At 58.6% G+C, this 24,055-nt stretch overlaps 1 protein-coding gene across 1 annotated transcript in view; it reads left to right on the top strand.

Moving 5' to 3' along the window:
• NUDCD3 (NudC domain containing 3) overlaps positions 1-24,049 on the top strand; it is a 31,950-nt gene extending 7,901 nt beyond the window's left edge. The window contains exons 3-6 of the mRNA XM_076358812.1: positions 11,144-11,276; positions 15,981-16,124; positions 22,961-23,149; positions 23,828-24,049. Of these exons, the coding sequence (XP_076214927.1) occupies positions 11,144-11,276; positions 15,981-16,124; positions 22,961-23,149; positions 23,828-23,938 (577 nt within the window). The 3' untranslated portion in view covers positions 23,939-24,049. The remainder of the gene's footprint in view (positions 1-11,143; positions 11,277-15,980; positions 16,125-22,960; positions 23,150-23,827) is intronic.
• Positions 24,050-24,055: the final 6 nt, after the last annotated feature.

Raw genomic sequence — 24,055 nt, 5'->3', positions numbered from 1 at the left:
TTTTGCTGTGTGTGACCTGGGGAAGAGACTCCCACCGCCCTGTGCATGCAGTGCGGTTGTGCCAGGGAAGGGGATGAACAGGCAGCGGTGTTGCCTGTGCCCCGTCCTGGCCCTCGCTGGCCAGCAGAGCCCTGGCCACCCTGACCACCCTGTCCAGGTAAGCTCTGCCTCAGACTGGCTGCCCACTCGCTGCTCTGCCGTCCCCGTGTGTGGCAGGGCTCGGCAGTGACCTACAAAAATCACTTGTGTACTTTCCAGCTCACTGTCCCTGGCGAGAGGCAGAGCAAAATTGAACTGAAATGTGTTAATCTGGTGAGCTGACTTCTCTGATGCTCCAGCCCTCTCCTCTCCCGAGAGCGGCCACTTCCACTCCTGGAGCCTGTGCGGCCTGGGGTTAACCCTTTGCGGGGCACGCTGGGGAGCATCCCCGAGATGACACAGCAGCGCTCTGGGAAATTTCCATGAGGCTCCTGTGTGAATCTAATTCGACTTAGCAACGGCTTGGCTTTGCTGGAAGCCCAGATGGATTTTTTTTCATTGCGAGGTGCTTGCAGGATGGGCTTTCTGGCGTGGCTTCATTCTCCTCGGGGTGCCAGGGAGGGGAATTTCACTGGTGGTCACCCTCAGCGGAGGAGCAGGGCTGTGGAGAGGAGATATCACTGCACGCTGCTGTCTTTGAGGCCAGTTTTGTTTGACTCGGAGGCGGTGTTGTCCCAAGCTTTCTCCTCTCAAGCCTTTTCCAGGAGAACAGGCAGGGGGAGCAAGGGGAGTCTGTGGATGCTCCTGTTCAGTGGGCTCTGTCTGGGACCATCCAGACCAGAAGCCAGTTAAACTGGTTTCCTTCCCCAGTGTCCCTGTGGGCTTTCCTGGTGAGCTCACCGCAGAGTCCATGCTGTTCTTCCAGCCTGACCCAGAAAGATGGAGCTGATCCTGATCCATATTTAAGGGAGAGTGTCCTGGTTCCAATTCCTTTTGCATGTGTGAGCTGCGCAGAGGTGCTGCAAGGCACCTGGGGCTGCACACGGGGAATTCCCCCGGCGCGGCCGAGGCCCGTCACGAGCAGGAGCCAGACAGACCTCCGGAGAACAGCCTGACCTGGTACAGCCAAGCTCCATCTGGCCCCGTATCCTGTCTCCAACAACGGCAGACGCTTGGGGAAGAGGAGAAGAACAGAACGAGCATGCGGTGATACTTCCTCTGTGTTTTCCCCGTGCCGCCGGCAAATTGTGGCTCAGTGGCTTTTGAACCAGAGCGAGCGCTTGGTCTTTCGTGTCTCTCAGTGGATTTTTTTTTTTTCCCCTTTTGTCTCTGAATTTTAGCCCTCGTGTGGCTGGGGTCTCCGCGGCGGCATCCTGCAGCAGGTCCACCACTGTGCAGCAGGTCCACTGCTGTGCAGCACCGCCGTGTGTGGCTTTTGAATCCCTCCGTGCAGGTGGAGAGGCAGTGAGCGCTTCCCCATTTCCCTTCTCCACCCTCTGGGGGGTTTTCCCGTGATGTTCTGTTCCCCCTTCAGCCTGCTTTTTAGGCTGAAGAGTCCTCATTTGCTCAGTTGTTTCTCGCTTAAGCATCCTCGTGCTCCTCCTGGTCCTACACAATCCTCCGTTGTTCCTTGCTGATGCTGGGGCGGCAAGGGCCGTCCCCGTGCTCTGCATGTGTGTGAACCCATCAGGGTTCTCCACTTCCTACCCTGTTCTTTTCTCCTGGGCTGTCCCGCTGTCCCGGTGGGGCCAGGAAACCCTCTTCCAGCCACATGGTGTGTTCCCCAAGTCAACTGGCATCACTCGAACCCTTTTCCTCCCTCCCAGTGCTCCCCAACACTGATGACCAGCTTTCCAGGTGGGAGCTGCAGCCCGTGCCGGCTGGGAACATGAGCTTCGTTCAAGCCTCGCTGCTCAAAAGCCCCGTGTTGGCCAGACCTCCCTCCTCCGACATGCCCAGGAGAGGAAAGGCAGCGTGTCCTTGGCTCGTCGTGTAACACAAAAGCTGTTTCTCTCTCAGGAGCTGCAGCACTGGACTTGGGGTGCTGTCGTGTTTGGTTTCTAGGAGGGATGCGTCCAGGTTATACTGGGGGAAGCAGAGAAACTTCTCTTTAAGTCCTCCCTGCCAAGCAGAGTCTTTCTTCCTGCAATGGAGAGAGGCCGTGGCTTCCTGCTGGGAGAATTATTTCAATATGTAAGCCTTCTCCCGTAGCGGTGGAAACTCAACTGCTCGGGAAGCATCTTTTCAAAGGGCTGAAACGCTTGAGCCGAAGATGAGATCCCCCCAGCCCTCTGTCTGGTGCAGCCCTCGACTGTAACGAGCCTTTTGCAGCTGATGAGGAATCAGTCGGGGCCCAATTTTCCAGCGCTTTCACGGGGGAATTGGACTCCTCCGGTTGGGTTGCTGAGATCAGCAGCAGAGTGCCAGTTCCCCTGTCACGCACTGAATCGCTTAGGGCTTTGGTTGCCCTACCAAGGTACTGAGCTCCAAAATTAGGTCCCGGGACCAAAAATAACTAAATTAAAACCTATAAATTTTTCTCTTAACAGGCAGAAAATCCCAGGGCTGGAGGCCGAGGGACAGCGTGTGCCTGATTCTTATTTAAAAAAGCAGTATCTGTTTGCTTGTTTTAATATCGCGTTGTTCACCAAAGGAAGCGGTGTAATGTGGAAAACTACCACAAGCGTGCGGGTCGGCACGGCCCTGTTGTGCCGTCAGGTGTCGGGAGAGATTGGGCCAGGTCATGTTGGTGGTGTGGGGGTCTGAGAGGCCACCTTGTCCTGTGCTCGCACAATTCAATCCTGTTGGATTTCTTTGGTCTTATCGCCTTTTTCCCGGGGAGCTATAACTGAATCCAGCCTGGTTTGGCTGCACGTAGGTCTCTCGGAGGAGACCTCTGAAACCCAAAGTTGTATAAGATCTGTGCAAACAATAAAGATCCCAGGGGACTTTTCCGAACAGTAGCGTGTCCTGCTGTCCTTGACCTAAATATCCCAGCAGTAGTGAAATCTAGCCCTCTGGTGACGATGCTCCGAAGCTCTCTTGCGAGCTGGCGGTGGCATTTAAACTCGCCTAATGTCAGTAAGTTGGCTCTGTCGAATGGCTCCGTAAATAACTCGGAAACCAAAAGGGAAGGCTAAGAGCTCCTCTGAAGAATGCGAGCTTGGAAAAGAGCAAGCCTCTCACCGGACAGGGAGAGGGGCAGAGCGTCTTGGTCCTGTGTGGTGAGACTGGTGGGACTCCAGCTGCTGCGGGTTGGGTGGATTCGCTGTTTGGCTGCTGGGTCGGGCAGTAAAGGCATCGTCTCATGTGGGTGGTACATTGGGCACCTTGTACAGGGGAGCCTTGGCCCCCTCTCCCCCACAGCATCGTCCAGGCTTGATGATACAACGCGATACAGCGGGAAAGTGTCTTGATGTGCTCTATTTTTGGTCGTTGGTCTTGTCCTGGTGATGAGTCGAAGCTCTGAGGCTTCCTGAAGGTGAGGAGACCTTCCTGTAGAGCTGATGGTGGGCACCGCGGGCTGGAGCCCGGGCTGCATGGCCTGGCCAGGGTGTGCCTGAGTTTTGGGGGTGAGGGGGAAGGCATTGGCTTCCATTTTTCAGTCTTTTTTTCAGAGCAGGACCACCGAGGCTGTGCATTGCAGCCTTGGAAGTGTGTGCTCGGGAGCCCGGAGGCCAGGGAAGTGGGCAACCGGGGAGCCACTGATGAACTTCTGTCCACCTCAGGGGTGAAGGAGACCTTCCAAAACTGGATTTGGGGTGTTCTCCCCCAGCAACCCAAACACACCTGGGCTGGAAGAAACCCTGAGGGTTGGGAGGGCCCCGGGACCTGCCTCAGGCCACTGCTGTGCTCCAGGCTGGAGCTCACTGACAGCTGGAGAGCGGCAGAGTGGATCGAAGTGGATCCCGAGGCTTGTTGACTGCGGGTGTGAATTGAGCTGTAAGAGGGAAGGGTTTGGTATTCAGCTTGCTTAATGCTTTGCCGGAGACCTAATTAACTGAAGTGTTCTGTACAAAGGGAGCCTTTATGAAACACTGGGTGCCTCCAGGACCTCAGCGAAGGTGCCGAGAGCCCGCAGTAAACGTTCCTCCTGCCTCGGCGCTTCTTGGGCAAAACCAAGAGAGACGAAGTGCAACAGTCCTGATGTTTAGATGCCAAAAGATGTTAAATCTGGAGGTGGGGGGGAGGCTCCTTCACAGCTTGCTTGCAGAAGGAGCACAAACCTGGTATTTTCCACGCACGCAATCCCTGCAGCTTTGGAAACGCAGCTTTCCAAAGAGGTTAAACTTTTGGCTTCTATACCTGTTGCTTGGCTGCTCCAGCACCCGCGTTGGGACCCCGAGGAGCAGAGGGCATGTTTGACCCCCTTCAAATTAATCTTAAAAACTGTGGCTTTTTCTCTCTGGCTGTAGTCCAGCTTGAGCTGGGGCTTGACGAAAGCTGTACAGGGTGCACAGACCTTCCCGTGGCTCGAGGTGGCTTTGAGTTTTCACCTGGTCATGCTGGCAAGCAGGGGGCTGGGAGGCAGGAGCTCTGGAAATCTGTATTCCAGTGTGCATGTTGGTGCCGTCGGGCGAACGTGGCCTTTACGTAGCAATGCGGAGAGGGCCTTGCCATCCGCCTGCTGCCTGCCAAGCTCGGTCGGCCCTCGCCCCGCTTCTCCCGTGATGATTTCCACCCCGGTGGGCTGCGTGCGGCCCCGTTAGCGCTGGGAAGGCTGGATGCAGCCTGGTCCAGGGTGCTTCCCCAGGAAGGAGAGGGGATTTACGATCCTGTGAAGGCCTGGAGGCCGCCGGGGGTCTGATGGGAGCAGGAGCCTGGGTGGGTGACCCAACCATTGCCAGGGCAGGAGAACGGTCTCAGCAGCCCTGTGCTACCTGCAGCAGCAGAGCTGAGCATATTGCAGCGGTTTCAGGGGGACAGACCGCGAACGCTCCTCTCGTCCTCCTCTACATCGTCCTCCCCGCTTGCTGGGAAGCCCGGCGAGATGCTTCAAGCCAGGCAATGCCAGCTGTGAGCTACAGGAAGATCTGAACGCTGCCGCCTTGGGCAAAGCAGAGACGGCGGGGCTGTGGCGTGTAGGAGGTAGGGCCCTTCTTCCGCCTCATCTCGGGTCCTGCCAGCGCTGGCACTAGGAGCTGCGGCGGAGGCATCTGGCTTGGAGAAACCCACCCCAGGGCAGGCGTTTCCAACCAAGTCAGAGGGGGAAAGCTCTCGGCTACAGCCCTGCTGCGGTGCTGGGTGTCTTGCAGCATGGCAGCCCGCCCGAGGTGCTTGCGTGTCAGCAGCAGCTTCTCTTCCTGAATTTGCCAGTGCCTCCTTGAGTCATCGCAGTGCCGGGGACGCAGGATTAATTATGCCGATGGACGCCACTCGCTCTAGGCTGCTGTCATGGAGCAACAGCCTTGATCCAAACGTCTGATCATTGCAATAAATGCTGGCTGGATTGACGGCGTGCAGTGCATCTCCCTGGAAGGCCCCGCTCGCTGCATGCTTATTTGGGTTAGGCACGTGGATGCGTTGTGCCTGATTTTCTCTTTTCCTACTTGCTCGGAACTTCATTATTACTTAATGAGATCTTTCCATTCTTGGCAACCTCTCGAGTTTGAAGAAGGTTTCGTGCATCGCACAGGGCCTCTGACAGTGGTTAAAATACAGAGCTGGGGTATTTTTTTCTCTGCTCTTTGCTGGCAGGGTGACTCCGTACAACACCGTTCCCCTCTGTTTTCCCCACTCTAAACGGGGGAAGGTGTCGCGGAGGGGAGAGGCTTGCTTTTGTGGTTGGGATGTGCTTGTGGGACCTGATAGGATGTGTAGTTGATGGCAGAGCGCAGGTAGGGTAGGACTGTTATAAGTACCTCCTTCAGCTTTGCAGAAGGGAGCGGGTCTAGGTCTCCATTTCTGTGTACACCGGATCGGTTGTCTCGCAGCACCAGCCCAGCTTTCTCCCCACATCATCCTCTTCGGCCTCAGCCAGTCCCGCTTGCCCAGCTTCAGCTGTTGAGGTTGATTCTCTTCTCCACCCGCCTCCACATCTGCATCACTTAACTGGCTTGACACGTTTTCCTTAAAGCTGCCTAAATAATTCACCTTGACTAAGAGCAAACAGCAATGCTGGCCCCGGAGGACGCTTTCTGTGAATGCCAAGGAGGGTATCTGCTGTACCGGCACTCGGCGGCGGCGGTGCCGCTGGCAAGGTGCAGACCCCGACCCTGAGCTCAGTGGTCTGCTCAGCTGAAGAACCAGCGCCAGCTGAGGCAGGTCCCCGGTCCCGGCAGCAGTGGACGCTGAGCCGTCAGGGTGGCGTGCCTGACTCTGCAAAACCCAGGTATCCCGCACTTCCATCGGCCTGCTTCCTGAGAGGGCAGGGATCCTGCATCGGAAAGCTGAGATGCTCCAAGCTGAGAGGATCGGTTTCCTTAAGTAGTTCTGAAAATCCTTGGGATTTTTTTCTTTTCTTCTTTTTATGGAGAAAAAAAAAGTCCATTGGGATTAGGCCCATATTAATTCCTTCCCGTGATGCTTGCTCCTCCCTGCACCCCCTCAGCCTGCAGCATCGGACTGATGGATGGCTGCTCCCGTGCTGCTGTATCTATTCCTCAACTTTTGCGTTCTTGCACCAAAAATCCTCAGTCAAGAGGAACCCGGTGAACTGCCCTACTTCTCCTCGTATAAAACATTAAAGCAAATCCTTCGGCATTTGGTTCCTGCTCTTGGTTCGTGTCCGGCACTGCTTTTACAGAGCTGGTGCTGGAGCTGTTGCGCTCTGAGGACGGAAATGCGTTCAGCCGAATGTCCACAGAGGAGAGGATTGCTCTGTCGCCGTTTCCGCATCACTTGGCTCATCGTGCATCACCAACCCGCGGAGCTGGAAGTCCCGGAAGAAGAAATGCCCAGAAATCTGTATATGGGGCCTGGCGTTCGGCTCGACCCCTTGGGCATCCAGCCTGCACGCCGGGGCCAGCTCTGCCTCAGCCAGCCTCGCTCGAGCGGCACCTCCTGGTGACACCGCCACCTCTCCTCGGGTCCTGGCCCCTTCTCGCTGCCTTCGGGGGTCTGACCCCGTGCGAGGGGAACGGCTCTGGTACCGGTGACAGCGCAGCCGTGCGGTGCAGCTCCTAGGAGTGGAAAACAGATCGGCTGCTTCTCGATGGTGCATTGTTAAAGGTTTCACCTCCCCCAAAATGACACATTGCGAGCAAAAATAGAACAAGACAGAACACACAGACCCACCCACACCATCCCCACCACCCGGCAGCCAAGTGCACGCGGTGCCAAACCCTTGGTTTTAAAAGCTGATGCTTTTTCACCCTTCCTCTCCTCAGCCCTGCCACCACCTGCCCTGGCCCGGCGGGCGATTCGGCATCCTGGTGAGCTGACCATCGCACCAGGAGCCGCTATGCTACCGCCAGGCTGCCGGGAGGATCGCCATCCAACCCGCACTGCACTCTGGATCTGGCCTTGATCTTCACCTGGTGGGTCTGGGGATGGAGATGTCTCCGGGCAATCGTGTTCATGCAGAAAATTCTCTCGCCGGCTGCACGGTGGTGCTGTTGAAGTAACGCGAGGGTTTGGCCGGGACAGCCATCTCCAGTGCGGCGGCACGGCTCGGCCCAGCTCGCTGTGAGGTGGGGCCATCTCCTGCAGACGGTGAGGGAAGCTGCCTCCCAACCAGGGAGCTGGGTCCAATTTCTTGAATGCCGCCGGCGTGAAGGGTGGCGTGTGCTAAGCACAGTTGGACGGGGCAAGGATCTGGCTGGAAAATGTCCAGGAAAGGAAGAGTCGCTCCAGGAGATGGTAGAGCTGTCAGCCGTTTGTCAGAGGTATCTAATGAGGCTGAGGCTTGTGTTCATCACCCCGAATCCTCATTTGCTCAAGAGCAGGCAGTTAAACTTGCAGGGAAATTTACCAGGGCCTTCATGAGTTCCTCCTGTGATCCAGTTTTGGGGCACAAAGTCACCCCATTAGTTTTACATCCGAGGATTCTGAATGTTGGGAGCAGAGCTGGAGCAGAGATCGGCAGTGGTGACTTGCAGGAAGGGCTGGAGGGGTTCCGGCTGGCTGTTAGGGAGGAGAGGAGCGGAGAAGTGACAGCGCCAGACCCCGCGCCCCTGGGACAAGCAGCCACGGCTGGAGGGAGGTTTAGGCACGAGGGGAAACTTCTCCCTGCTGAAGCTGGCTGAGCACGGGGATGGTTTGGCTGGGGCATACATCGCCCAGCCAGCCTGGGAGGGCTGTGAGGATGAGGCAGCCTGCACATGGAGGCAGGGATGGCTGTGAAACGTCCCTCCGTCACCTGGCATGCTGCTCTAGTTACGGAGCGAGGACAGAGCCGTCCCGCGGGGGACGGTCGGGGCTGGGAGGAAGGCTGCTTTTGCTTGTTCAGTAGCGATGCCATGCAAAGACAAGTTCGACAGAGTCGTTGCAGAGCAAGACCTGCCTCAGTTTCCCTGTGGAAGTAATCCAATTAACACTGTCGTCTCCCAGGGCTGCCATGAAGCCACTCGTGCCCTCCCAGGACAATGAAATCATGCTTGGCGAGCTCTTGGGAGGGCTAAAACATCCAGGACACGCCTGGCCAGGGTCTGCTCAGCCCCAGCGCTTTCCTCCCGAGGAAGAGAGACAAGGACAGACCCGGTGGCTTTGTGGCAGTGAGTGGCTGCCCCGGGATTGTATTTATCTGTGCTGTGGCTGTGAGGCATTTGCAGCTGGCATCTTACCCATGCTTGCCTTTGCGCTGATGGGTTTTCTCCCATCTTTGATGCTCTGCATCTGCTCTAACAAGCCTTGGCCCAGGCACGGGCTCGCTGCCTCCCCCTTTAGCCTTCAAGCTTTTCCCGGAGAAGGCCGGGGGGGGGAAAGGCCTGGAAGTAAATAGCCATTTGCTGGTTCTTGTCTGGTTCTTTGCTCGCTCTCACAGAACTGAGGATGCTTAGGATGGCGACTCCCAGCCAACATGCTTTCCCTCTGGTGTCTTGCTGGCAAGGAGCATGGTGAGCTCTGCCTTGCAGCTCAGGTCCACGCTGATTAGAAGGAAACACTCTCTTATGAGGAAAAAACCCAGAAGGTTTTAAACCCCGGTCAGGTTTGTCCTCTGGTTCATCGCGCAGCCACGTACACGCTTGTTCCAGCCCGAGGGAGTTGGGGCAGAGGGCAGGAGCCTCACAGACCTGTGCCGTGCCCGGGCAGACCCTGCCACACAGGGACACGTCCTGCGAGGGCACTTAACCAGCCAAGCTACTCCAGGCAGCACACGGATCCTCACCCGGGAGAGAAACGTCCCTCCTCTCTGCCTGGGGCTTGTGCAGGATGGTCTCTGGGACGATCATGCCCCGAGAGCAGGGCCAGGTGCCACCGCTGGGCTGGCTGTAGGTGAGGACCTGGGGACACAGGAGACGATGCTCGGGGACGCGCCGCCTCGTTTCAACCCCTTTTCTTCCCGCGGGGTGAGAGCGGGGCCCCGCAGACCCCGGTTGCCCGCACCGTTCCCCCTCTCGCCCTCCAGCCTGTTCGACTCCTACGATCCGGGGGCGGTTGGGAAACCGACAGCTGGAGCCAACCCGCGCCAGCGCCGGTTCGGCGCTGCCATGCCAACCCCGTTTCCATGGCAATGGGCACCCAATGGGTGACCGCCAGGCAAGGCCAAGATGCCCGAAAAAAGTGATGCGGTGCCCCCCGAAATCGCTAGCCTGAGGCTGGGAGCCCGCGGCCGCTGCCAGTCCCCGGTGCTGCCTGTGCTGCCCGGAGAAGTGGATCAAAACCACCCCAGGGCGTGGGTGGTTGTAACAGGGCAGGTAAAACCCCGTGAAACCATCAAGGGGAAAAAAAAGGGTGTGTATCTGTACACATAGCCCTTTTGACAACACCCTCCGACCGTCTCAGAGCCTAATTTAATTAAAATTGATGGATCTTACATAATCCTCAGGGTGCAGCGCTGCGCTGCTGGAAGCCACCCCCGCCCGGTGCTGGCGAGGGCCCCTCGGTGTGGGGGTGTCGGGAAGACAGCGGGGCGCAGGGAGACGCGGTCCCTGGGGGCTGGCTGCCCCCTGGGGCCACTCGTCACCGGCCCCCCCCTTACATAACTCACTGCAGCCCCGTGTTTATACAGCTCCAGATTGAGGACTAGGTGCGTATCAAAACATTTTAAAATAACTCTGCCTTTTGTTAGCACCGCAGCTATCTTTAGAAAAGATTTTATTTTATTTGAAAGCCCTCTCCGGGAGGTTTCGATGGAATAGATCCTCAGCCTGCCAGCAGTTTAAAGGGACATGGGTGTGATGGAGATCTCCTTTCTTGGCTGGAAACACTGTATTGATGATTGCTTATCGACCTGATAAATCCCATCCTACCCTCACAACCGCCTCCTCATCCTTCTCCTGAGATTTCCGCAGCTGGAAGTGGCCGTGTTTTGCTCAAAGTGTTGCTCGTGATCCACTTGTCCAGTTGCCCCCTTCCAGTGCCACACCGGGCAAGCTCTTCAGGCGTCCTGCTCCACAGCTCCATCACCGCTGTGTCAGCAGCTGCCTGGGTCACAACAGCTGGTGGTTTTCCCAAACGTGCTAAAATTGGGAGGAGGACAACCAGCTCTGTTTTTTCACAGTGAACCCAGGTCGCAGTGATGGGCCACCACCTCTGCAGCCACGGCAGTGGCTCAGGAGACAGCACACGCCCTCCGGCACATGACGGTGTCCCCTGCTCCAGCGGCGATGGGCGCGGCGGATACAGCAGGGAGGTGGAGGGGAAGAGGAGCTCTGCGCTCGAGCAGAGTTAGCCAGGAAGGTGCCTCGAGCCGGCCAGGGGCCAGCTCTGCACCTTTTGGGCAGCCAAATTATCATGTGTCTCACCAGTTGTCCCCTTAGCAGCCTGACTTCTGTTGCGGCACACTGGGGAGAGGGGTGTGCAAGTCTCCTGCAACGGGCAGGGTGGCTGGCATCTCTCTGTGTCCTGGGGCTGCCAACCTGAACCTTCTCCCTTCCTAGATAGGGCCAGCAGCGAGGGAGAGACTGGGCATCAGCCTGAAGCGTTAGGGATGCTCGCAGGATGGCCATGCAGAGGCTCTGCCCTCCCTTTCTGCTTCTTCTACCCTGCTCTCAGGTTTCCTCTTCTCTCCAGGCTCTGATCTGTCCGACACTTAGCATGTTGCCGCTTTCTTCCCCCCCAGGAGACAGGAGCAGTTCCAGACAAACCCCGACAGCTACAACGGAGCTGTGCGAGAGAATTACGCCTGGTCCCAAGACTACAGCGACCTGGAGATTAAAGTGCCCGTGCCCAAGCACATTGTAAAAGGCAAACAGGTAAAGTGGTGTTAATGGTGAGTCTTTCAGCATTTCCCTTTCCCTTGGGGTGCCCAGCTTTCCCGGGAAGCTGTGTTTGGAGCGGGAAGGCTCCTTGTCGTTCGTACTCAAGGAGCAGAATGCAGTTGTGCCTTTTTCTCCGGTGCTGGGTGTGTAGCTGGTGGGGACCGACGGTCCCAGCCTGGCCACGTTCCTGTTGTGACTGCAGTGTCCTGTTGCTCCGGCCCCAGCGGGGTTCCCTGGCACCGCGTGGCACTTTCTGTTCTTTTTCTCTCCGCTTCCACTGACTGCAAACTCGCACACGGGTTTCTGAGCCTGGCTGGGGATGCTTTCCCCGGTTGCTCCCTCTGGTTTGGAGTGTCCCCTGCCTTTTGTTTGCAAGCAGGAGCTGCTGGAACGGCTCCTCTGGCACTCGGGAACTGGAGCAGGCACAGCCCATGTGAGACCTGACCTGCTCTGGGTGGAAGGGAGCTGGGGCTGGGGCACAGGCTGAGCAGCCAGACCCTCTCCCTGGCTGCCTGTGTGGGCAGGGAAGTCTCACCTCCCTCCTTGGCTCAGGCAGGAACTTTCCTTCTCTGCTTGTGGCCACGAGCAATCCCGTTGTTTTTCCTTCGCCACTTCTGTTCCCTCCTGGCGAGGGACTCAAGAGGAGCGTGCCCACGGTTGGCATTAGTTGGACCCAGAAGTTTGAACTCTCCTGTCTTTCCTGAGTGCTGCTCTCCCCACGGCTGATTCTGTATTTTTCCATTTGGGAAGTCCGCGCTCCCCCACCTCCCGTTCTCCTCTACTTCCAGGGTGGCTGAAATGAGCACACTTGGGTTTGTTCACCGGCTCCAGCCTACACAGCTCCTAATCATGCCAAAAAAGTGTAATTGGCAGCAGCAACCCGGACCAGAGGGGTGAGGGAGCAAACGGCTGCCACAGGGACAGCAGGGGGACCAGGAGATGCATCTCTCCCAGTGGGTCTCTAAAACAAATGCAGGCTGTTTCTTGGAAGGATTCGGGGGCGTCCAGACGGATGTTCCATCCCTCTGCATCATATTGCAATCACGATGCCTCTCCCTGCCCAGGGAAGTGCCCTTTGTGCCAGGGGAGCTGTGTCCTTGCCAAAAAAAAAAAACCGCATCAGGCTTTGTCTGCCCCATCCTTTGCCACCCAGAGGCACGGGGGCCTTGCAGGCGCTCGGAGGAGCTGGGACAGGACGCGCTTTTCTGACCTTTCCTCGAGTCGAGACTGTGCCATCGCTGCGGAAGAGCCCCTGCGCCTCGGTGCGGGATGGAGGGGGTGGTTGTCCGGGCAGCTCCTTCCCACGCAGTTGCCTGTGGCGTGGCTCTGCCTGCCCTGGCCCCGGTTTCTGCCAGTGGCTGCCCTCTTGGGGCAGATGTCGGACTTTCCTTATCCTTGCAAGGCGTCTCCTGGTATTTGGTTCATACATCCCTCTTGGGGCTCCTCTTGGCAGCCGACTTTTCATTTTAAAGTGATTCTTTAAATCTCTTACAGCCTCGGGGGACTGGAAGCAGGTAGGCTGGGTCACGGGCCAAAGCAGGATGGTTCAGAGCCATTTTAAAGCTCGATGGACTTTGGACGCATTGTTGATGGGTTCCTGCAAAAGAGAAGCGTTCCCCTACATTCACCACACAGCTTCATCTTTTTAAAAAATTACCAGGTTTTTGGCTTCTGCCTGCCAAGGCAAGATTAAAAATCTCTCCCGTTTGGTCCCTGGGCTCAGAGCGCGCCCAGCTCTAATGCTGCTCAAAATCTTCCTTATGACACTTTTTTGGATTCAGGCTGTTGCTATGGCACATTTTCACTCAGGCGAGCTTAAGGCTTCCTTGTATGGAGCTCCAAAAAAGTGTCCGTGGAGTAGGAATGGGCGATGGGGTAGGTGGGAGCATCTTCCTCTGCGGTCTCCACCTCTCTGATCTACTTACAGGCGCAACAGGGGCCCATGGATCTGAGCGCTTCCCGAGCACTTAAATAGAGATAATGACAACAAGCCTCTCTTTTTGCCTGGCTCGGAGGAGACGAGCTAGATTCCTTCATAGGTTTGTGTTTGCTTGTTTGATTTGCGTGGGCGGGTGTGGGCGTTTTATTGTGCGCAGAAATTACTGTGGTGGAAAGCCACGGCAGAGAGCCGAGATCTGGGTTCCCTCGCGAGCACCCGGAAAGCTAGGCTTTTTGAGGGGCAGAGGTGCTCGTGGGGAGCGCGTGGTGGGGGACAAGCAGCCTCGGAGCCTCCGGGGTGCCCCTGCTCATGGCTGCGCTGCTGGGACAGGGTGTCTCCTGTGGCATTGCCCTTGGCTTCCCCCCAGTCGCTGCCTGGGGTCAGGTGCGGGCTGTCCGTGCCCAGTTCTGGCAAACCCCGGTTTTGCTGGCCGTGCGTGCCCCGGCGGGACAGTTTGGGTGGCGAGGGGCGGAGGGAGGAAGGGCAGCTCCTTGGAGAGCCCGGCCACCCTCCCCGGTGGTGTGGGGATGCTGAGCGGAGGCATTTTTTCCACCAAGGCACCCGAGAAGGAGCCACTGCCCACGTGCGCCAAACCCTGCGTTCACCGGGCACCACCACGTGCACACATGAGTCCTCTTGGACATTTCTCTCCACACAAGCGGGGTCAGGGCTCTCCAGCAGTGCGTGCTTTGCTCCTGTCCGCTGTCACTGCTCCCGGTGGGCTGGCGTGCCAAGAGGGGCTTTTTTGCTGGCTGCAGGTAGAAGCAGGTGGTGTGATTGCTTCTCACACTGGCTGCTTGCACAGCGAAGTAGCTGGGTTAAGGCTGCCCACTTTGGATCTCTTCTTCCATTCGGGTTTGTCCGCTCCTTCTCCTGGTGGTCTCAGAGCCACCTCGAGGACGACCCTCAGCCCCACCAGCTGTCTTGTGCAGCCACCTTGGAATAAAACCCCTCTCACATTTGATTGCTCCTGTCCTCATGGATCCCACAGCTGTGATGCTGCATTTGTGCCTTCCATATCTCCAGCCTCCCTGGCCCTCCACACCCCAAAAAAGCCCCCCCCCCCCCCCCCCCCCCCCCAGAAGGCGACTTCAGGGTCACCTTGGTTGTTTCCCCATGACCCTTTCTGGGCAGGCCCTGTGCCGTGCCGAAAGCCCAGCATCATCAGCACCCCCATCCCTGCGCCCTGGGAGCAGAGCAGTCGGTGGTGGCGGGGAGCAGAGCCTCATCCCCGCACCTTGTCCGTGTGGTGGGGTCTCAGCCGTGGGCTGGAGGAAGCTGCTCTGTGCTGCAGCCTCTCTGGAGATGTTTTCCCGTCCAGGAGGAGCTGCTTTCGCAGAGGCTGTCCGCAGCCACATGCCGGGTGAAAGCCGGGCGTCCTCTCCCGTCTGGCAGAGCCAGAGCTTGCGTCCCTTCCCCGATCCCCTGTGACCGTGGTCCTGCTCCCAGCCATCCTTGGAGCTCAGTCCCAGTGTCACCCTGTACTGTGTGTGCTGGGCCTCCTCTGCTCCCGTTGAAGCCCTGGCAGCTCCCTGTCACACACAACTGGTTTGGGGGCTTTATCTGGGTGGCGTCAATCAGATGCAGCCGTGGTGCCCTCCCCGGCTGGAGCAGCTTTGCCTGTCTCTTGCCTGCGTGGAGCTAGTGAGCCGCTGGAAGTCTCCTAGGTAATGGATAATGTAATAACATTTCAAATGAGATCTGCAGAGCGGGAGGAAGATCTGGGGGAACTCTGGGAGAGAATGCAGGCAAATCTCACTGCAGTCTCCTCCTCTCGGGCCAGAGACAGGGCAGTGCTGGGGGCCACAAACCTGCCCCTTCCCGGCCGGGTCCTCCCTTTGTCCCCCGGCCCAGCTTGGGCTCTCTGCTGGCAGCAGCTCAGGGACGAAGGGGAAAGGAGAGAGCATATGGTCTCTCCGGAGACCGAGGGTACTGCGTGCCGCGCAGCAAAGTCGCAGTCTGCCTCTGTCTCCCCAGGGGAGAGCCATGTCACCTCCGCGGCAGGTCAGAGCAGGGTTCCCCATATGGCTGCTGCGGGCGGGAGCTGGCCCCGTTCCTGGGGATGGAGCTGCCTCGTCCCCTCGCCCCCGTGGCAGGGAGAAGGGGAGCCATGCCGCAGCGTCCCTACCGCATGCGGCCCCTCCTTGCATGCCCGATGGGAGGCCTGGGCTGAGCCCAGCGCTGGCTCTGGTGGTGGAAATGGAGCCAAGGAGCATGCTTTCGGTGCGGTGCAGCATGGGGGGGGATGAGCCGCTGCAGCCCTTCCCGGTGTAGAAATCCCCAAATTGCTCCAGCTCGGTAGGGAAGCGCTCAGCCCCCAGGAAGACACACACCCACGCCCAGGTCATCACGGTGATGGCCGGGCACCCACTGTGCTCCTAACAGCTCGGTCGCAGTGAGTGGGCATCCAACCTTTGAGCGCCGTATGGAGGAGGCCTGTAGCGTTGCTGGTTTTCTCTGTGGGGAAACTGAGGCACGGGGCAGTTGCGTGGCAGAACCAGCTGCCTCAAATCCTTCTAGGGCTCCATCTGCTGGGCCCTGCTGCTTTTCGTTCCCCAGAGAGGTTTTCTTTCTCCTCCGAGCTGTTGCTATTTGCTCTGAAACGACGTCGGGATTCCCACCCTCCCTCTACACGCAGGTCTGAAAGCTCTTCTCTCTGTCTCATCCCCAGCGAGTGCACTTGACCTGCACCCCAACTAGCACAGCAAGAGGGCGAGCAGGAACCTTCCTGATTATTTTCTCTCTCTCTCTGTTTCCAGGTGTCTGTGGATATCAGCAGCAGCGCGATTCGCGTAGCGGTGCTGGAGGGGAGCAGCCAGCGCGTCCTCATGGAAGGGAAACTCACCCACAAGATCAACACGGAGAGTTCCCTCTGGAGCCTGGAGCCGGGGAAGTGCGTTTTGGTAAGGACGGTCCATGCCAGCCGTGTCTCCGCACCCTGGCTTGCAGCTCTGCTGGGCTTGACCTGGAATACTGGAGTGGTTGGAAATTTGAGCCGGAACTGAATGTGTCTGGCTCTCCCCATCTAATGTCCGTCTCGCTTTGCCCTTGCTGTGTGCTGTGCCCTGCCTCCAGCTCCTGAGCTGCCCTCCGGGTGAGCGGCACCAGCATGGTGGGGTGCTGGCAGAGCAACACAGCCATCGGGTCAGGTGAGGAGGGTTCCGAAGCTCCAGCCTGCGATGGTGTGAGTTTGTCTGTGACCTAGAGGTGGTCGCTCTCCCCTGAGCCTGGCATGCAGGGTCTTCCAGTGGAGAGAGGCTGTGGCACTGCACCGCAGTGCTGGTGCCGTGCACCCGTCCTTGCCGGCTTTGCCTTCTGACTCTCCTGGCCCTGGTCCTACCCCAGCATCTCAGCAGATGCCTATTCCCTGCCATTCATTTCTGTCCTGCCTCAGGTTTCTTACTTATCCTGTTTGAAGCAGTCACTGTGGCTACTTCTCCATTTGCCTTCAGCAGGCACTGCGGCTTGCCGTGTGCCTGCCACCCCAGCGTCACAAATCTTCCCTGTCGAGGTGGTTCGGGGGCTGTTTTCACCCAGCAGTGTGTTACTGGTGGGTTCCCAGCCTCGTGACTCGTTTCTGGTGTGCTCCAGGTGGCCAGGCTGAGGGTGTGAGTTCTGCTGCCCTGGGGCTGTGGCTGTGGCTGAAGCTGTCCTGGGGGTTGCGTTGCTGCCTGGGATCTTGAGTGTCAAATAGTTGCCAAACTCCTGTGCAAGTTTGGGGGCCAGGATTGTGCTGGGAGTGGGGTTTTGCCACCTGTGGCCATCTTTGCCCTCTCCTTTCCACCCAGAGGCTTTCCCAGATGCATTTCGGGAGCTCTCAAGGCTGTCGTTAGCCTCAGGAGGGGATGCCGGCTGCCTGGGTCAGGCAGGTGAGGTGGTTCCTGACCCTGTGCAGGCAGCACCGTCCCTGCCAGGGAGGGAGCGGGCTTCAAGCCTTCCACCCCATGTCATGAGGGTGGCAGCAAACGGGCACCCAAAGCTAAGCCCCCATGGTGGGAGATCGAGTGGGAACGTGCAGAGGGGGAGGCAGAAGTGCTGAGGGTGGTGTGTGGGGAGGCTGCGTGGGCACCGCCTGGCTACTGCAAATCCGTATGGACGTACCCCAGGATGACAGGCCTGGTGCCAAAAGAGTGAGGTCCCTGCCAGAGAGAGGAGCTCCTCCGACTCTGTTAGGCCTTTGAAAGGATGTGAAAAAGGCGGTGACATCATTAACCTGCATTTTTTAAATGTTCTTAAGCTTCTTGAAAATTAGCTGATCTGGGAAGAGAAACAATCTTGGGAAGGAGTAAACCCATTCAAGAGGAGGTGGCCCAACGGGTGGCTGCTCTGCGGCGCGGATGGGAGTCCCTGGTGGGTGTTCCCAGGATCAGCAAGGGAGGCAATGTTTGTTAAATACCCGGCGCTGGAGGGGGGTGGGAACGGCGCGCGGGTGGAGCGAGACTCGGGGCCTTCTGGAGCGGCCGCGGGCAGCGCGGGGAGCGGTCCCATTACCTCCAACCCTAGAGCTGGGTCTTGCCTCAAATTAGCACAAGCGCAGGGTTGTGAGGATCTCCAGCTGGCTGCCAACATATTGATGGTGGGATGAAATTTCGCTGAAGAATTGTAAGGTAACTGGAGCAGAGTGAGTAATTCTCACCCGAGAGCATCTCCTTTTTCCGTGCGCAGAGTAGCCAAAAGTGGTTTGCGACTCCTCCCGATTCATTCATCAGGAGACACCCAGCCATGTGTTAATGAATTGCTTCGTTCAGCGCCTGGGAGGAGACTGGATGGGAGCTGTTTGGGTTTGGTTGGAGGGCTGACGGGGCGTACAGGTCCTTTCTGTACCCAAGTTTGTGCGTCCACATGTTGCGCAGCTCCTTGTGAACTCCGAATGCGGCGGTCGGGAGTGTCGTCATCCTGCAAGACGCCGCAAGGTGCCACCTGGCTTCCCTCCCCAGGACCCAGGGTGGGGATGCAGGCCAAAACCTAACTCACCCAGTGCCAGCGCCAGAGTCGTCTGAGGAGATCCTGGCCGCCTCGGTTACTGCTTGGGGCACCTCGGCGGCTCTGTCTGGAGAAAAATCTGTGTGTGCTTGAGTTTTCATGATCTGTGAATCGAGGCAATCCCTGCGGGCAGAGCTTGATCTATGCACCAAGGAGGTGAAATCTCTCCTGCTTGGTTTTGTCCATCTGGGAAAGTCCCAGCTCGTGCAGAGAGGCCGCTGAGTCCCATGCACTCTTGCAGGACACATCGAGGATCATCGAGATCCCTGTGCTCTCCGGGCTGCTGTTACAGCCACCTTTCACCTCCTCGGCTTCCCCTGCCCCCTGCTTGGCTCCCTTCTGGGGCGGCTGTTCACGGGCTCTCATTAACTGGCCTCCCTTCTCCCCGCAGCACTTACCGTAAGAAGGTTAATTTGCCTTATAACCCCTCCCGGCTCTGCTTTCCCCGTCCTATCTGGTGTTCTTATCAATTTATCCTCTTCATCACACGTCTGCTCACTCTCCAGCAGCCCCAGCACTCCCCTCTTCCCGGTGCTCAGAGACCGCTCTGCCTTTTCCCTCCTGCTCCGGGAGGTTCTCCCTGCCTGAGCCTGGGCTGAGCACCAACGTGTTTCCCATCTCGTCCTTTGGCACACTCGCAGTTTGCACAACAGCCCAGCCGCAGCAGAAACCCAGCGGGCGTCATTTCGAAGCGGAGCACTCTGCCGATGCCCGCGATGTGTGGCAGGGACTCTGGTCACACCTCTTGCCGCTCAGGATTGTGTCCCAGGCTCGTGCCCCTGCCTGCAGCGCTGTACCGAAGCCCCGGTCCCGGGTATAATCCCTGTGCTCTCCCTTCTCTATCACACCCGCTCGCTTGTCAAAAGTGAGATTAAAATAGCTTCGCACGAGCTGTTTTTAGAAATCTCCACTGGGTGTTGTGCACAACACGTTTTGGGATTATTTTCATTGTTGAGGATTTTTTTACCCCCGTTCCCTCTCTTTTCTCCTCCTCTCCAGCATTTGTTATCCACGCTTGGGCTTTTGTCACCAAGTCCTGCCTTGAACAAGCTATTACAGTCTTCAGCTTGTCATCTCGTGAGCTGCGAGGCCAAGTTAATAATAATCTGTGGTGCTCTCCCTCCACCCTGCCCTCCACACACTGCTGGAAACATCGTCTGCTGCCTCCTCCATACCCTCTAAACATCTCCTGCTGACTTTTGGGGTGACGGCTGCTGTTGTTCCAGAAGGAGAGCAGGTGGTGAGAGGTTGTTTTTCCAAGACCTACTTATATCCCTTGGCAACATCTCTCCGGCTCTGACAAGGTATTTAGGATTGGGGAAGAAGCCTCGTGCTATGATGAAACCCAGCACCAGCAACAAAGGGTTGTGACCTTCCTGGCAGGGTATGGAGGTGTGACATGACACCGTGTCCGTGCTGATGACGCCTGTCACCCTCTTCGCGCATCGCAGGAGGATCCCTCCTGGCTGCAGATATGCCTGCCGAGTGTCCCATCCCTCCCTCGTGCCCACCTCCGCCTGCAGCAGTCCTCCTTGCGATCCATCCTCACCCAGCCCCTGTGCTTTGCCCAGCGCCGAGCACACTGGCGTGGGAACAGCCGCTTTCCCTCGTGGCTGACAGCTCATGTCTTAGACACCAGCTTTGGGAACATGGGCGCTGCAGCACAAGGACACTGCTGGCTTCAGATACAGCAGCAGGGGTGTCCCCCCTGCAAGCCTCCCTTTCCTCAGGCCGCCGTTGCAGAGGCTGTTCCCGCCTACCCGTGCACCCAAAAGACTCAGCTGGCTTTTGTCACCCACCCTTTTGGCTGTGGGTGAAGGATCTCCTTACAGCCAGGAGCCCCTCTGGGACCTGCCAGCCTAAAAAGCAGAGCCGAAGTCTGACTGAGAGCCCAGGCACGCTGCAGGGACCCGATCCTTCCTCTGGCAAATGGCGGTCAGCATTTCTGGGCCCCTGGAGGGTTGGCCTGCGCTGTCGGCTGGGAACTTGTAGTGGCAGCTTCAAGTGCAGGCAAAGCTTTTGCCTTGTCTCGAAGTGAGAAACATAATCGGATCAAAATTTGTCCTTCTGAAAAAAGCCCTGCTCCCTCCTGGAGCCCGCCAGGATTTTCGGAGTGCTCCCCGAGGGAGAGTGCAGCCTTGCGTGGTGCTGTCGGTCGAGTGCCGGAGCCTTTCTCTGTGGGTGGGTGAGAGCGGGCGCTCGCAGGGCGTCACCCAGCCTGGGCTGAGCCCAGAGATCTGCCACAGTCTCTCGGTTCTCCCTTACCTCAACCTTCTTGCATCCAAGCACTCGGTGAGGCTCCTGCCCACGTCTCCATCACCGCAAGCTCTCATAGTCCACATGCCCAACCAAGCTCTGGGCTGAATCAAAGGAGACCGTCAGCAGAAACGTGTCCGAGAATCAACCTGAGCCCGTGCTCCCCATCCTGGAGGTTGAACCTGTCAGCGGCAAGCACTCCAGCACCACTTCGAACCACGAAACCCCAAACTCAAGGTGATAGAGAGAGCTTTGCCTTGGCCCGTGGGCGTTTCGGAGGCTCACGTTGGAAAGTGGGGCTCCCACCTCGGAGCGAGTCCCACTTTTGCGTCTCTCCCCCTGGAATAAAGGGGGATGAGCAGATTCCCCGTGTGCACAAGGCGGGCTGCAGAGGTTAATTAATTATTGTTTGCAAAGCACTCAGCGCTGTAGTGATGCGCACCACAGAAAAGCTGGCGAGGAAATGAATAATTCTGTCTTCCCAGCAGGGTGGGAAACAGTATGCGGTAAATAAAGCGAGGGCCTTGCATGGGGCAGGGAGGAGGAAAGGACCCCTGGGCTGGCGCTCATGGCGGCAGCTCCGCTGTCTTTCGCCAGGGGTGGTCTGTGGACGAGGGGGATTCAGGCCTCGTGAGTGTTTCTCACCTGGTCCCTGGCTCCGTGGGGATTCCCTGGGGTCTGCTGGTGGTGGGGGACAGCGGTGGGGTGCCGGGGGAGGAAGGGGATTTGGTAGGGAAGGGAGAGGGGATGGGTTTTCCTTCCCCTGGTGCTCTGGGATGGAGGTGGGGTGATGCCTGATAAGCCACGAAGTCCTCTGGCGTCCGTTGATCCCTCTGCTGCCAGCCTGGCTCTGGTGGGGACGTAGCAAGCGGGGCCTTGCCGTGCGTGCTCAGCAGCGATGCCGTGAGAGCACGGCTCACACCGAAGCCATCACCAGGGAAGCTCACACCTCACCGGCAGCACCGTGGGGACATTCCTCTCGTTTCAAACCCTGAGGAGCAGCAGCGAGCCTGGAGGGTGCTCCTGCCGCAGGCTTGGGCTGGCCGGGCCTGCTGACCCACGGCTCGTCTTGCCCACCGAGGGGACGACGTTCCTGGGGGAGCTTGCCATTCCCCTGCCTGCCCACCCAGGGTTGAGAAGCCCACGAGCAAACCCTCAGTGGCTCTTCCTCCCCTCGAAAGTGGAACTGTGCAATTAAGGGGAGAACAAGCACACTTGTCTAGCTGGAAAACTAACGCCTTCCCCGAGCTGGAATATTTTACCAGCTCTGCTCTCCCAGAAGGATTAAGCCCCAGCCACCCCCTCCCGTATTAATTGGTTCCTTTTCTTTGCACCGCAGAGAGACGCCCAGCTCTGTAACTTTAATGGCTGCCCCGTGTTTTCCCCTCCAGAGCTGTTGAGCTTCCAGGGAGGTTTGAGTAAATTGTATTGTCTGCCTTTATTGATGATTTTGCAGAGAGGCTGACGAACGCCATAAATCTTCCTTGCTGCTGGGATTATTGCTAAAATAATACAGGAGAAAGAAGCCCACCCCTCCTGGCAAAAAAAAAAAAAGCAAGTCGGGGTTCCCGGTGCGGGATGCCCCACAGTCACACCAGTGCTCGCTGGCACCCGGCACAGCCCCTCCGGCCATCTGGCTCCATGCAAGGCGCTGCTCGTGCGTCGAGGACGCCCGCAGCTACGGCCGGCGGCTTTTGCCAGCGAGGATGTTGGCTGGAGGCGAGGGGATGTCCCCTCTCCTCAGACCATCCCTCCGGGGCTGGCCGACGAGCCACGGTGCCATGGGAGGCAGGTGCTGGTGGCGAGCAGGGGCAGCACGGAGCGGTGGGTGACATTTTCCCCTCCTTTGCCGCCCGTGCTCCCGCCCACGGAGCGAGCCCTGGGGGAGCTGAGGCAAGGGCTCCTTCTGGGTTAGCAAAACACAAAATCGCAGTGCCGCAATGCTGGGAGCCCCTGGCCCCACGCCCTGCCGGTCAGGGCCTCTTCATCTGGCAGGTCCACGGGCTCTCGGCTCCTGGGTGGCTGCAGACGAGCCAGCCCAGCTCTCCAGGCCCCGGTACCGTGTTGCTGCTGCCACATCGGCCGCACGGCCGCAGGCTGGCATTACCAGCAGGCAGGCCCCCACAGAGTACGCCTGTCCCGGCCTCGAGCAGCGACATGGGATGAGATTTTGGCCGTGCCATCCGGCCCAGAGGCCTGAGCTGGGGCTGCGAAGGGCCGTGGCGGGGTTGTGCAAAGCCCTCGGACCACCGAGGGAGGGAGGGATGAGCCTTTCTCCCCCTCTGCCCAGCCATGGGGGAGGACCTGGGGCTTGATCGGTGGCGAGCGGGACCTCCACTCCTGGGCAAGCCCCAGCCACGCCGCGGAGCAATGCACGGGCACGGCTGAGCTTGCGGCATCGCTGCCACGGAGGTGTGGGGTGAGCAGGGGGTAACACATCCCAGGGGCAGGACGGGGGCTCCTCTCCCCGCTCTCCTCTGACCCGCAACCTCATCCCCAGATCAACCTGAACAAAGGGGACGAGTACTGGTGGAATGCCATCCTGGAGGGCGAGGAGCAGATCGACATCGACAAGATCAACAAGGAGCGCTCCATGGCCACGGTGGACGAGGAGGAGCACGCTGTGCTGGACCGCCTCACCTTCGACTACCACCAGAAGCTGCAGGGCAAGCCCCAGAGCCACGAGCTGGTAGGTGCCAGGCAGCCCTGGCACCAGCCCAGCTCTGCCCTGCCACGCGCCCTCTGGCTCTTCCGTGGGTCCCATCTCTGGTAAAAGGGTGTGGCGTGGGGCGCTCCATCTCGGAGCTCCTCCTCACACAGCGTCCCCCCACATCTCCATTTTGGGGCTGTGAGGTTCTGCTAGTCCCTGTCTTCTGCCCACACGCTCCCGTCTTCCCCTTCCCGGCACCTTGGCAAATGCCTGTGAGCCTGGACCCCCCTGCACCAGTGATGGGCCCCATATCCACGTGCCTCCCTCCGGAGCCGGCCCTGCTGTCTCCCCGCTGCCTCTGCTCTGGGATGAACCCACGCGGGTCTGGGTTCAGCCCGACCAAGGAGCCGCCTTTTCGCTGCCCGTCGCTCCCTCCCGGCCCCGTGTGCCATCTGCCCTTTCCCGGGCAGACGAGAGGAGGGTGGGTGAAGCAGGGAGGTGGTTGCGTGCCCTTGGAAATCGGTGCTGCCGTCACCCAGGGCGGAGGGGTGCTGTTGCTGAGCCCCAAAACCCCCTTTGATGCATTGGGTGGCCACGCAGCCCTGACGCCTGCGGGATGAGCCCATACCCTCGGCTGGGATGGCGGGGAGGGTGGGGGGCACGGGCGAAGGTGTGGGGTCAACCCCGGCCTGACGGGAGCCTGTGGCCTCTTCGCAGAAGGTGCATGAGATGCTGAAGAAGGGCTGGGACACCGAGGGCTCCCCCTTCCGCGGCCAGAAGTTCGATCCCTCCATGTTCAACATCTCCCCCGGCGCCGTGCAGTTTTGACGGCGGCGAAAAACGCCGAGAAACGAAGCGGGGAGAGGAGAAACCCACCCGGACGCCCACCCGGGACCCTTGCACCCAACGCTGGTGCCCGTAACCCGTTCGTCAATGATATACCCT

This window comes from Aptenodytes patagonicus, chromosome 24 (genome assembly GCF_965638725.1).
Source record: "Aptenodytes patagonicus chromosome 24, bAptPat1.pri.cur, whole genome shotgun sequence".
Lineage (NCBI taxonomy): Eukaryota > Metazoa > Chordata > Aves > Sphenisciformes > Spheniscidae > Aptenodytes > Aptenodytes patagonicus.
The sequence above is the reverse complement of the archived record's forward strand: the minus strand, read 5'-3'. Positions and strand labels throughout refer to the sequence as shown.